The sequence below is a fragment of the Sorex araneus genome, chromosome X, assembly GCF_027595985.1.
Source record: "Sorex araneus isolate mSorAra2 chromosome X, mSorAra2.pri, whole genome shotgun sequence".
NCBI lineage: Eukaryota > Metazoa > Chordata > Mammalia > Eulipotyphla > Soricidae > Sorex > Sorex araneus.
The window spans coordinates 204,046,275-204,061,276 of record NC_073313.1 but is presented as its reverse complement, the minus strand read 5'-3'; the positions used below and the strand labels follow the sequence as shown (position 1 = coordinate 204,061,276).

The 15,002-nt window shown below is 39.2% G+C and overlaps 1 protein-coding gene across 4 annotated transcripts in view; it reads right to left on the bottom strand.

The window, feature by feature from the left end:
• Window positions 1-250: 250 nt before the first annotated feature.
• UBR3 (ubiquitin protein ligase E3 component n-recognin 3) overlaps window positions 251-15,002 on the bottom strand; it is a 158,909-nt gene continuing 144,157 nt past the window's right edge. For all 4 annotated transcript variants that reach the window (XM_055123540.1, XM_055123542.1, XM_055123541.1 and 1 more), the window contains 4 exons: window positions 9,957-10,136; window positions 6,760-6,969; window positions 3,142-3,281; window positions 251-2,647 (listed from right to left, as the gene is read on the bottom strand). In XM_055123540.1, coding sequence (XP_054979515.1) covers window positions 2,530-2,647; window positions 3,142-3,281; window positions 6,760-6,969; window positions 9,957-10,136 — 648 coding nt within the window. In that variant the 3' untranslated portion in view covers window positions 251-2,529. The remainder of the gene's footprint in view (window positions 2,648-3,141; window positions 3,282-6,759; window positions 6,970-9,956; window positions 10,137-15,002) is intronic.

Sequence of the window (15,002 nt, the reverse complement as noted above, 5' to 3'; positions counted from 1 at the left end):
CCCCTTTCTTGCCAAAAACACCTGAAGTATTGCATTACTTTTGCAACAAGGATAGAAGAAAAAGAAACTTAATATTAAAGGAAAGCAAACCCTGTATACTTAATTCCACGTTAAGCAACTATTTGTTGTAATGCAAATAGTTGCTTTTCAGTTATATAGCACTGTCAGTTATATAGCACTGTTACTATCTCTGGGGGGAAAAAAAGAAACAGGTAAGTATTAAACATTTTAAAGATTTTTCACAAACCAATGACAGTAGGTTTTTATTAACATATCTTACAATGTTGATTATTCCTAGTTTTGTCATTTCTGCTTAATTATAAAGACTGATTTAGCTTCTACAGTAATGTACTGTATTTAAATGATCATTCATACAAGATACCACACCAGTACATTTTTTTGAATAATATACACACATCACTCTAACTTGGACCTGTTATTTTAAAAGTGGGTTTATAAATGGGACTTATAAAAGTTATGGGAGGGAAATTAAAGTTCTAGTTTAGCAGCATGCATGTATTTTGTATTCAAGTACAATTTTCAACCAAGTGCTTTTGTAAATTTACTGGTGACTAATTCACCAATACCAAAATAAACACTACCCAAATTTCTTTAATGTTAAGGCTAATATTTTCACTTCACATCCATATGCACAACCATAAAACATTCCATTTTAAATATGTAGTAATCAAAGTCTGAATACATTATACCATGTACATATAGCATCAGAATTTCAAACTGTAGAATTATTCAAGTTCATGAGTCCTGTAACAGTATGTACTAGAGATGTAAATTAGCATTTTGTTCTTCAACCACACGTACAAATGGCCTGGTATCCATAAAGACCAATGCAAAAAATGACAGGCTCAACTTATGATACATTAATTTAAAAAGTAGCCATGTGTTGGAAAAGACAGCTATGTAGTTAAACAGAATCAATTTAGTCTTTCAGAAAGTTATCTTAATGTTTTGGAAATGTATATAAAAATAACAAGCTATTTTCATGTATTTTATTGTAGTACTACAGGCAATTTTTTGACTTTTGAACACATCTGAATATTTGCTGTTCTCTCTAGTTTAATGCAAAGTCATTCTTTTATGTTCATTTCCTACATGGAATATCCCATATTTGATAATGTCATGTTATCAAATAATTTTTAGATCATAGATTTGACTTTATTTTTGTCATTAGATGTCCTTCAGTTTATTTTTTACATGTAAAAATGCAACGTTATATAACAAGCCATGGAAGTCCAAAGTACCGGGAATTGCTTGATAGCACTATATATGAAGTCATCATCAAATTACTGAACCATTTGAAAGGAAAATCTTGGTAGCAATATATAACATGCTCTTCTGTAATCTTTCTTTTCGACTTAAAGAGTGGATGAATTTTATCAGCTCAATCATTCCACATTCTTACAGACTGAAAACCCCTACAAAACATAAATTGTTTTTCCCATCAGCTCCTAAGAATGCAAACGCACTACAATTCATCCATTAGGGGCACCGCCACTGAGGCTATCCCCCTTCAGGAAACCAAGCAGAAACAGCAATGATTACACTGCACAAATGCACTACAGATGAACCTCTTCAGCTGATGGGAAAGTTCCAAAATTATGCCTCATTAGAAGAGAAGTCTGAACATTTCCAATCTAATCATCTGAATAAAAACCTGGTTTGTAATAAAAGGTGGGCATGCACAGAATCAATATGCCTGCCATGTGTATGCTCTCAAATCTTCTGATTGATCATAAAATCGATTTGTTACCACCTCTAGCAATTCATCCAACTGAAATGGCAAATTTTGATTTTTTAAGGACCCCCCCAACTACACATTTGTGCCCTCCCCCTCAGTGTACTGTATTATATTAACAGCAGCTCTCTACTTATTTTACAACTATTTCAATTATTTACCTGGGGAAAATATTTATGAAATTCCTGAGAATGAATTAAGTTTTCAGCAAAGCCTTAAACTTTTAACAGATTCCTCACAATAAGAAAAAGTTTTAAACTTCTACTATTAGACCAACTTTTACTATACAGTATTTCACATAAATCATGTTTTACATTTTTTTTCTAATTACATACAGCAAAAATCTCAAATCAACACAAGAATGGCAGGGGAGAAAGATGCATTATGTTTAGCAGATGCAAATTAAAACACACAGATATAAAGAAGCAGTAAAACTTTAAATAAATCACACCCACTCAGAATCAATGAATTATCTGATATGCCTTGCTGGGAGAATTATTTTTAAATGATTTCGTCAACAAGTTGTGCTTCTTATCAATTGTGGACTCACGAAAATGACCACTAAAGAATGATTTAACTTGTTACTTGTTATGTTCTCCAGATACTTAAAAACAAATTATACCATTAATATGATTACCAAGCACCTAATTTTGGAAAGGCTTTATAACATATATCTTTTTCCCCTCAGCAAAAGCATTAATCCCCCAAATTAAAGCTTATTGTTGAAATTCTTAATGAAAAATGATGATATAATGCAATGCTGACGTGGTGAGTCACAGCCCATTGTAGTGTGGACCCCATCTTTTATTGATGTGATCAAAAGTATGTGAAATCCACTGCTGTTCAAGAACTTTGTATCGTTCCTTACACATATAGAGAGGCTTGCCTCGCCTGAAATTAAAAGGAAAGAAAGTATTAAAATAACATAATATAATGAAGATTTCATGTATACATACATCTTAAAATACAGATTATGGAAAAATATTCATATAGTAATTTGGGTTTGCCCCCCCATGCTTCCTTAGTGTGCTATGGAGAAAATATTTCAAAAATCACAACCAGCTCTAAAGTCACAACTGTGTGTGTGTGTGTGTGTGTGTGTGTGTGTGTGTGTGTGTGTATGTTAATAAAAGGTGGGCATGCACAGAATCAGTAGGCCTGCCATGTGGATACTTTCAAGTCTTCTGATTGATCTCTATTACCACCTCTAGTAATTCATTCAACTGAAATGGCAAATTTTGATTTTTTTTAAGGAATCCCCCCACTACGTATTTGTGCCCTCCCCCATATATAAATGCTCTATATCTCTCTATCTACAGATAAATCTGCATCTACACTGCTGTTTCTGACAAAATTTCAATGAACTATATGCATGCACAACTGACCTCAGATCCCGGTCTTCTTCTCCATGAGCATCCAAATACACAGAACCCCATAGGCAGAAGCGGTGGCCTCGGATGATGATAATCACTGACGCATTGATCAAAAGGAAAATCCCTGTTCCAGCACCACAGTTCTGAGCATGCTAAAATATTAAAAATATACTAATGAACCTCATTGTCAAGAAAACCACAAATACCTTAACTAAATATCTTCTAAATACAGGAATTTTAAAGAATTTTAATGAATTCCAAGTTAAATTTATTTTCTTAATTTGTTTTTGCTTTGAGGCCACACCTGATCAGGGCTTATTCCTGGCTCTGCTCTTCAGGGATCATTCCTGGCAGGCTTGGAGAACCATCTGGGGTTTTGGGGTATAGATCCTGGGTCAAGCCACGTGCAAGACAAGTGCTTACCTGCTGTACTATGGCTTGAACCCCAAGTAAAATTTATAATCTCGTTGGTAACACTTATTAATTATCTGTAAGGAGGAATTTGGGTAGTGATTATATAGTAATGCAATTAAGAGCCTACCAAAACATAATTCTGAAGCCAGTATGTACAACAGTATCTATGACTGTTGTTTCATAGCATAACACTTAAAAGTATGTGCCAATGAAGACTAGAGAGGCTAAGAGAGAAACTGGGATTACACTTAAGGAGGCTTTATGCACGTAAATAAAGCTTAAGGCTTTTAAAAACTCTTCTTTTTTAAAAAATTGATTTTTATTAAAAACACCATCATACACCAAAGTTGTTCATTATATAGTTGTTTCAAGCAGTTGGTGTTCCAATACCACCAGTGTGACCTTCCCTCCATCAATATCTCCAGTTTCCCTCCCACTCCAAACCTGCTCCCTTAGGTACATAGTAAACTTACTTTCTATTGCTTATTCCAATAAAACTTTTAAGAAATGGAAAATAGGATGATAAGAAAATAAATCAGTAAAATATTTTCTTATTTATATAATTGTTGGATAACATTGGGTTGTCCTTGCTTCTCCCATAGGAGTTTAAGTTTATTGAGTTACTCCTATAACAGTGCTCCTGAGGCACATCCAATTCCATCAGACACTAATAATCCTATATTGCTTTTGTCTTTTCTTTATGTCACTTGCTTGGTTTAGCAATGTCCTTTTTGTATAGACACAGGAAGACAGTTGATGCAATGCTTTTGTAATGTGGGAGTTAATTGACTCCGAAATAATATCTACTCCTGGGCATTCATCATATTTACTTGACTTAAGCCTTAGTTGCCCTTACTTCCTAACACTCCCAAAAGGAGGGTCCCAGCGAGGGACAAGGATGAACCTAGGGCAAGCTGTAAGCTACACTGGCATTGCAAGGGGGCAAGCTAAGCGCCATAAATATAGAAAGTTAAGAGCATGGTCATGGAACAAACTCTGTCATGGCCTCAAAAGAAGTACCTGAATAAGGACCCTTTTGGGGTTAGGAGAGACTAACCTGGCCTGAGGAGTGTAGTCTGGGATATATAGCAACATGTCCCTAGGAAGAGCCAACCTTTAAGCTTACTGTATTTGTGTCTATACAAAATGACTAGAAATATTGTAAGAAGCAAATTTACTATGATTGGCTATATAGATTACTAGCTGGGGAAAGGAGAAAGCAATACACCCTAGATGGAATCCCACCCTTGAGCTGATCTCCTAGTAATCTAGAGTGCTGAACCTTCAGATGAGGTCTTGACCTTGAATTAATCTCCTAGAACTTCCCCTGAAGGAGTGGGTTTACCTCTGTTTGTTGACCATGTTCAACTCCATCTAGATGTACTCCCGGCCTTCATGATTTCTACATAACTATGCTGTAAGGGGGAAAGAGGAGCCTAGGATGATGGAACTATGATGACTGGACCTACAACCAAAATTGTTATAGGTCTACGACTACCTATGATTACAACTGTGCTGTAAGGGAGAGCTTGAACTACATTGAGAAGGACAGAGAAATAAACTGACTACTAAAAAGCCTGGGGCCCTGTTTCTCTGTTCCGAAGGCCCTTCATTCATCGAAGCGGGCCGGCCAGTGGAACGGTTCTCGGCCACCTAATGCTCAAGTCCCGCATGCCCAGGCTTTCTTGAAACTCACATATAATTACAATTATGATGCAAATAAGAAAATTACAACCAATTAATACAATATAATAAAATGCCTATTTTCATTTATACATATGTGTGTGTGTTTTCAACTCTGGAACCTAAAGTATATTGCATTAGATTTTATTCTATACTTGGATCTTGCTATAGTAATAATCATGTCTCACCTATTATTAATAAAACTTTTAAAGCAATTCTGTCAATATATTTTGGCATTTACATCTATAAATAGGTAAGGTCTATGGAGGCTGCATCGATAGCACAGCAGGTTGGGCATTTGCCTTGCACGCGGGTGACCTGGGTTCAATTCCCAGCATCCTATTTTCTGAACCTTACCAGGGGTAATTCCTAAGTGCAGAGCCAGGAGTAACCCCTGTGCTTCAACAGGTGTGACCCCCCCCCAAAAAAAAACCCAAGGCGGGAAAATAGATCAGGTCTACATATGTAACATATTTGGAGTTTACAAGTAATAGGTAAGGTCTACCTATGTAATATAGAAGGCAACCAATCTCGGGCTGGAGTGATAGCACAGCGGGTAGGGCGTTTGCCTTGCACGCAGCCGACCCGGGTTCAAATCCCAGCATCCCATATGGTCCCCTGAGTACCGCCAAGGGTAATTCCTGAGTGCATGAGCCAGGAATGACCCCTGTGCATTGCCAGGTGTGACCCAAAAAGAAAAAAAAAAAAAAGAAGGCAACCAATCTCAATTAACAAAACATAAACACAGAAGGCTTAACCTGTAAATTGTAGTAATCTCTTATACAAGGACTGTCTCCATGGTGAGACACAACAATTTACACTAATGTTCTTCTAAGGGGGCTGGAGCGATAGCACAGCGGTTGGGCGTTCGCCTTTCACAAGGCCCACCTGTGTTCTATTCCTCCGCCCCTCTCGGAGAACCTGGCAAGCTACCGAGAGTATGGAGCCCGAATGGCAGAGCCTGGCAAGCTACCCGTGCGTATTGGATATGCCAAAAACAGTAACAATAAGTCTCTCAATGAGAGATGTTACTGGTGCCCACTCGAACAAATTGATGAGCAACGGGATGACAGAGACAGTGACAGTTCTTCTAAGGAAACATTTTTTAAATCATTCTATTAGCAAGCAATATAAAATAAATTGATAACAAGCAATATACAAATTATTTAGGGCCTGCTATGGGAGAACTCATAAAGGGTGGTAGGGAAAACTGAAGACAATGGTGGAAGGAAGATGACAGTGGTGGTGGGATTGGTATTGAAATATTGAATGCCTGTGACAAATCATCATGAACAACTTTGTAAACCACAGTATTTATATGTATAAAGTGTAGGAGAGACTTTACTTAAAAAACCTTCTAATGGATCAAAATTACAAAACAAACAAACAACAACAACAAAAAAGCAAAGAATTACTGTGTATATAGTGTATTTAATTCAAGGAGTAGTTAACATCTGGGTTGAATATATAAACTACAATTCCATGTGCTCAGAGATTCAAGTTGTATAGACTGTATGATTTACTATTGCTTACCAATACACATTCACAGTAACTTTGTTGCTTGCAGCAGAGTCCTTTCAGGCAAACAAAAGTACCACAAACAAGGCAAACAGCAGGGTCTTTTGGCACCTTGGTGCAGACACTGCAGGTTTTTCTGTGGTAGTACTGAAAAATGGTATTATAATTCTCAGGCAACTGTAGGAGGTGTGGCAATTTCCATCTTGACTCTTGGATAAGCAAGGCCTAAAATGTTTTCCAGAAATTATCGTTAGTCCAATACATTTAAATCACTAACACAAGCTATTTGTTTTAACCCAGAAAACTGTTTTTAAAGCATTAAAGAAAGGAAAAGCATATCTCAAAAACTGTGCTTTATATACTTTATGAACACTTTGAACACATTATGAACACATTTCCATTTTACAAAAGACCAAAATTGTATTTAAATAACCATTCTCAATTTTAATATAGTTTCCAAATACAATACAGTATATTCTTTTAGATAGGCACCTACATTTAAACATTACTTTGAAAGAAAAATTTTAGACTAAATATGAATGGAAAACAAATCTGCATGTTCTTATAGAATTAGAACATCTTAACAGCTGCATGTTTAAGAAGATCTTATAGTAAAGAGATTCTAGATTATTGCATGTTGAAATAAAAATAATGAGTTACAGCTGTAATCTTTGCTAAAGAATAGTTCAATAAATTGTTTATTTTAGAGGTAAAATTTGTTTTTTAAATATGTAGTTTTACCTCTCTAAAATAAACAATTTATTAAACACCCAGCTGTTAATATGTTCTAATTCTATAAATGCTAGGATTACAATTCTTTGTCCTTGTTCTCCTTTTGGTTTTTGGGACACCCTTGGTGGTACTCAGGGCTTACTCCTGGTTCTGTGTTCAGGGATCACTCTTGGTGTGGCTCAGGGGCCCTACGGGGTGTGAGAGATTGAACCTGGACATTATTTATTATTTTAAATTTTATAAAAATATTTATGGTCAGGGATGGGGCTCAGTAGCAGAGCACTTTATCTGCATATGGGTTTGATCCCTGACACTGTAAAAAAATTATAACTGGTTTTATAACATAAACTTTTTTCTTAGCTGTTATGCTTACAACTTCTATATTTTTGCCGGGAGGTAGGAGGTGTCCATATCTGACTGTGCTCAGGGGTTACTCCCGGCTCTGCACTCAGAAACCACTCCTGGCAGGCTCGAGGAAACATATGGGATGCCAGGGATTGAAGCTGAGTTGATCGTGTGCAAGGAAAGAGCCTTACCTGCTGTACTAACACTCTGGCCCCTCTAGATGTTACATTTACAAAAGATAAAATATAGTACGAATCTATTATATGGAAGACTCTCAAGCTGTGATCAGGGTTTCATCTTAGAGTCCACCTTATATTGGTTATAATCTTTCTGATTTCTACTATCAATATCAGAGTCCAGATTTTCATAACCACCTCAGTCATCTCTGACTTCTCTCTCTCCTCACTTCAACTTGCCTCATTTAGAAGTTCACAAGAACGAATTCCCTAAAATAGTACTTTAATCAGATCGTCCCATTTATCAGAAACTATAGTTCAACCTACAAAGTCTGACTATCATCTCCATCTGCTGCTTCTCCTACTCTACCTTTTCAATTCATTGATCTCTAACACAAAACCTTCTACTAGCCAATCCAATGTGTAGATCCAATAAAAATTTAAATTAAAGACATGATCTTTTCAACATACTACTCAATTTTTAAGAGTTTTATATGACAGCTCTCTTTCCATTAAGCCTACAAATTTCCTTGTTTATTTTTAAATTCCTTGGTGTTTCAAGCTTAGATTTATACAGCGCCCCCCACCTCACATCTCTCCATTCCTGTTTAAGCCTCACTGTAGCACTGTCATCCCGTTGCTCATCGATTTGCTCAAGCAGGCACCAGTAACATCTCCATTGTGAAGCTTGTTGTTACTGTTTTTGGCATATCGAATATGCCACGGGGAGCTTGCTAGGCTCTGCCATGCGTGCGAGATACTCTCGGTAGCTTGCCGGGCTCTCCGAGAAGGACGGAGGAATCGAACCCGGGTTGGCTGTATGTAAGGCAAATGCCCTACCCGCTGTGCTATCGCTCCAACCCTTAAAACTAAATAAATAAAATCATAAACCTCTCTGGGGGGTCTCTGCTGCCCTGAGTCCGGTGCACATGTGCAACCTCCAGATACCAAACGGTTTTGGAAACACATGGCTGCTGCCAGCTCCTGCGGCCACCCGGCTTTCAGGGATACCCCCACCAAGACTCAGGCCTCAACATTCGCTAATCCAGGAGCCCTCGAGCTGCACTCCTGAGGCGGGTCTAAGTGCACTGCAGTGACCAGTATGGGGAGAAGGAAATGAGGGAGGTGGTTCTGGGGGCGCTCACTCAGATCCCTCAGGTCCCCACTCCGTGCTGCCCCTGACATGCTGGGGAGTCAAGGCATCCAACATGCACATTATAATGCCCCAGTGCTTCCACTGGGATGTATGCGTGTGTGTGTGTGCATGTATGTGCGTGCGTGAGTACATGCATGTTTCCTGAGGGCAGACTGTGTGCATGCACGCATGTGTGTGCCATGTGTGTGTACATGTGTGTATACAGTGTATGTGCTTGCATGTTTATGTGTGCATACATGCATGTGTTTGTATATGTGCATGTGCATGAGCAGGTGTATGCACGTGTATGTACGTGTGTGCATGTGTATGTGTGTGCATGTGCGTGTATGTGTGTGTATGCATGTGTGCATATGTCCAGTGTGTATGTTTGCTTGTGTGTGCATGTGTTTATGTGCATGTGCATATAGCTGTGCATGGCTGTGTGTATGTGTGCGTGTCTGTGCTTGTCTGTGCATGTGCTTTTGTGTGTGCATGCGTGTTTATGTGTGCATGCAGGTGCATGTGTTTGTACGTGTGTGTGTATATATGTGTGTGCATGTGCACGTGTCTGTGCGTGAGTGCATGTGTGCGTCTGTCTGTGCACGTGCATGTGTGTCTGTTTGTGTGTGCATGTGTGTCTGTGTCCTGTGTATATGTGTGTGTATATGTGCGTGTGTGCACGCACTCCCCGGGCCATCCCACCAAGGTAGAGGCCCACGTCCCCACCCGGCCTCACTTCTTGGCGTCCGCCCTGTTTAAGCTACCAAAAAAAATCCAATTAACATCCACCACCACGGCAAGGGAGCACCAATCTTTTTACGTACCTTTCCTTGCTCTGCATGTCTTTCAGTAAAAGAATTTATCTCACAACACCACTGAGATATAATATCAAATGCTGATACTGGCCAATCCAGACAGGAGGCACTGATGAATGGATGCTCTGTTTGGTAAAATGTTGGCAAGAGTCCCAGGCAGCTGGAAAGAACTGAAAATTCTTCTTCTTCCTTTTAAACAAGAAATAATAAGTTTTCAATACATTTTCTCAAATACAGATATTTTAAGGTTTATTCTCCTTACTTATAGACAGTAAGAAAACCTTCTTAACCCAGTCAATTAAAGTGAAGGAGGTGGGAGGACGGATGGAAGAGAGCAGGTAGGAAAAAGAAAAGGAGAAATAGGGGAAGTTTTTCAAGCTGATATATCCAAATTCCCCTGTAATATTTCTCATTTAAATTTAACTTTTAAGTACCATAGTACTTAGAAACTTCTAAGTGTAAGTTTCTTAAGTACTTATAAGTTTCTTTTACACTATTAATTTTTTAATAGTGTTGTTACATATCTTGTGAATACAGTACATAGAACCAAGCAACACAATGAAAGTGAAGAGCCTGAGAGATAGTATAGCAATTAAGGCACTTGCCTTGCATGGACCAACCCAGGTTTGAACCCTGGCATCCCATATGGTCCCAAGAGTACCAGCAGGAGTGATCCCTGGGTATAAAGTCATGAGTAAGCCCTAAGCACTGCCAGGTATGAACCAAAAACAAACAAAAAAACCTATTAAAGTGAATGTTAACCTGGGGCAGAAGAAATATAATAAAAAAAAAATTGAAACACATAGGCTGTCAGTATGGAATTAAAAAAATTCTCGAGACAATGCTAAAAATATGCCTAGACCCTAAATAAATATGAAATAAAGTCTATTTTAAAAAGGGGATAGAATTTTATAAAACTCAAGGGATCTAAGTGTCAAGTAATCCAAAATTCAATTTAGTAATGTTAGAACTGAAATCAGTGATCCAAGTATATTCTAAAGATGATATTAAAGGGAATATGTTCGTGTCACAAACACTTATTAAAGTGAACCACTTAGATGGCTGATATTTTCACTTTTCCCTGTCAGACAACTTAATTCATATCATCTTTCCAATTTCAGCTTCCTAGAGCAACCTTCCGTGATATCACTTAACTTGACCATAGACTACCAGTTCCATTTAGTCCTGCCTATACCAAAACAGTAACAGATCACAGGTTTAACTTCCAGTTTTCCTACTTGAATCAACTATCAACAGATCAATTATTTCTCTCACCCCAGCTGAGCATCTCAATTTTACACTTATCCATCTGATTGATCACTATATAGAATCAGATTTTGGATTCATTGATTTTCTATACTGTTTCTCAATCACCATTCCATTGATTTCTGTTCTTATTTTTGTAATTTTCTTTCTTTCACTTGATTTGAGTCCAATTTGCACTATTTCTATTTTATAAGGTAGATATCTAGATGGACTGGAGCGATAGCACAGCAGGTAAGGCATTTGCCTTGCATGCGGCCGACCCAGGTGCAATTCTTCCATCCCTCTCAGAGAGCCGGCAAGCTACCAAAGAGTATCCCACCCACACGGCAGAACCTGCCAAGCTACCCAGGGCGTATTCGATATGCCGAAAACAGTAACAACAAGCTTCACAATGGAGATGTTACTGGTGCCCGCTCGAGAAAATCGATGAATAATGAAATGACAGTGCTACAGTGCTACAGATATCGAGATAGTTGCTTTTATGTATTTCTACCTTTTTTTGAGGGACAAATGTGCAGAAATTATCTTGAATTAAGTGATAAAGTAAAGAATTAAAACTGTTTAATGATTAATTACTTAAGAGATGATAAATTTAACTACTTGATTCTAATATACTAGGGGTGAAAAACCATTACTATCATAAACATCTTAATTCTGACATCAAATTCCCTGGAAACTGAATGACGGATATGTCAGGATCATAATTTTACAGGCATAGTTTGGTTTACTACATTCTGATTTCCTACCTCTTGCCTAATTACACTGAACTATAGTTTTATGAAACAGATTAAATCAATGATAATTTTTTACCCAACTTTGAATATAACTGGGTAATACGTAAAAATAAAATATAAGATACATATAAAATCAAACATCTTGCTATTCAAAAAACACATAAATTCCATCATTACGTCAAACAACAAGGTCTTTAACTATTGTAACCTTCAAAAAGATGCTTCGTGGCACATAAGGCACTGGCCTTGCATACACTTGACATGGATTTGATCCCAGGCACCACATATGATCCCCAGGAACACCACCAGAAGTGACCCCTGAGTGCAGAGCCAGGGCAAGTGTGTAAGACTTGCCTTGCGTTGCACTTGGCTTGTATGGGGCCAACCCAGGCTTGGTGCATCCCATACAGTCCTAGGAGCACTACCAGGAGTGACCTGAGTATAGCGCCAGGAATAAGTCCTGAGCACAGCCAAGTGTGACACCAAAACAAAAATAAACAAAAAGAAATGCTGAAAGTAGACAGTGATAAATATGCCAAATAGTGATAATTCACATTATGAATACCATGACCTTGCTGTTCATGTACTAACCATTACAAATACAAGAATACTCAAATATCAAATGTTAGTAATAGTGTAAAGTGGATGGAGGCTAACAAATACAAAAATTTAACAATAGTAAATATTTTATTTTATTTTTTTATTTTTTTTAATTTATTTATTTTTAATTAGAGAATCACCGTGAGGGTACAGTTACAGATTTATACACTTTTGTGCTTATACTTCCCTCATACAAAGTTCGGGAACCCATCCCTTCACCAGTGCCCATTCTCCACCACCCGTAAACCCAGTGTCCCTCCCACCCTCCCCAATCCCATGTCCCCCCCACCCCACCCTGCCACTGTGGCAAGGCATTCCCTTCTGTTTTCTCTCTCTAATTAGCTGTTGTGGTTTGCAATAAAGGTGTTGAGTGGCCGCTGTGCTCAGTCTCTAGCCCTCATTCAGCCCACAACTCCCTTCCCCCACATGGCCTTCGACTACAATGTAGTTGGTGATCGCTTCTCTGAGTTGACCTTTCCCCGGAACGTGAGGCCAGCCTCGAAGCCATGGAGTCAACCTCCTGGTACTTATTTCTACAGTTCTTGGGTGTTAGTCTCCCACTCTGTTATTCTATATACCATAGATGAGTGCAATCTTTCTATGTCTGTCTCTCTCTTTCTGACTCATTTCACTCAGCATGAAACTTTTCATGCCCATCCACTTAACTACAAAATTCTTGACCTAACAATAGTAAATATTTTAAATGCCCAGTGACTTAGACTAACACAAATATGTATGACAGTTGTATACACAGATACAAGTATTATACTAACAATAGTTTTTTTAAGGCATAGAAAGATGATTTTATTTTATATGTTTTGAAGTGATTACCACAATATTCAGTTAACATCTACTGATACTTATGTGATTAAACAAAGAGAGGGAAAACATCTTTCTATGATTACTGAGGATGACACCCAAGGACAGTAGAGACAAGGGCCAGGAGGATTGCCCCATAGCTCGAGGACTGCTTCATGAGCGGAGGGGAGAAGGCAGATGGAAAAGAGAAGGGATCACTAAGAAAATGATGGCTGGAGGAACCAGTTGGGATGGGAGATGCATGCCGAAAGTAGATAATGAACCAAACATGATGACCTCTCAGTGTCTGTGTTGCAAGTCATAATGCTCCAAAGAGAGAATATGGGGAATATTGTCTGCCATGGAGGCAGGGGGAGGGTGGAAAAGGAGGGTATACCCGGGATATTGGTGGTGGAGAATGTGCACTGGTGAGGGATGGGTGTTTGATCATTGTGAGATTGTAACCCAAACATGAAAGCTTGTAACTATCTCACGGTGATTCAATAAAATTTTTAAAAAACCTTTTTTATTTCTTTTTGGGTCACACCCGGCAATGCACAGGGGTTACTCCTGGCTCTGCACTCAGGAATTACTCCTGGCAGTGCTCAGGGGACCATATGAGATGCTGGGATTTGAACCCGGGTCGGCTGCGTGCAAGGCAAATGCCCTACCCGCTGTGCTATCACTCCAGCCCCCAATTTTTTTTGTTTGTTTGTTTTTGGGTCACACCCAGCAATGCACAGGGGTTACTCCTGGCTCATGCACTCAAGAATTACTCCTGGCGGTGCTGGGGGACCATATGGGATGCTGGGAATCAAACCTGGGTTGGCTGCGTGCAAGGCAAACACCCTACCCGCTGTGCTATTGCTCCACCCCTCCAGCCCCAAATTTTTGAAAATTGCCCTTTTGGCGTGGCGGCCGCTCGAGCATGATAGAAGAGCCCAAAAGAGTGCCCTTGGACTCCAGCAGCCCACTGAAATAATTCCAGAATGGGAACTGAGACCTTACGCCGGGCTGCGACAGTGGAAGCCGGGCATTCCCCAATTTTTTTAACCTCTCTCTCTCAACCCCTTCCTCCTGAGCACGGCACAGGTTCCACCGCTTTTTGAGCACAAAATGAAGACGCCGAGTCAGCTGAAAAGGGACGCGCAGGAGACCTCAGGGGGGCGGGGGGGCGGTGACCTCCGCCCACCGCGGATACTTAAACCCACTTGACCCACGTGTGCGTCCCTTTTGGCGCGGCTGCCGCTCGAGCATGATAGAAGAGCCCAAAGTTTTGAAAATTTTAAAAACTTTAAAAAATTTTTAAAAAAGAAATCGGCTGACTGCATGTTAAAAAACAAAAACAGCATCTCTCTATGATTAGAGCGGGCACCAGTAACGTCTCCATTCGTCCCAGCCCTGAGATTTTAGCAGCCTCTCCTTACTCGTCCTTCCCAAAGGTGCCATATGGAGGCTCTTTCAGGGTCAGGGGAATGAGACCTGTTATTGTTACTGTATTTGGCATATCGAATATGTCGCGAGGAGCTTGCTAGGCTCTTCCGTACAGGCGGGGTACTCTCAGTAGCTTGCCAGGCTCTCCAAGAGGCATATATATATTTCCCTTTATGATGATGTGTTGTGGTCCAGAAATATGTTCACTCATGCGTGAGGCTCG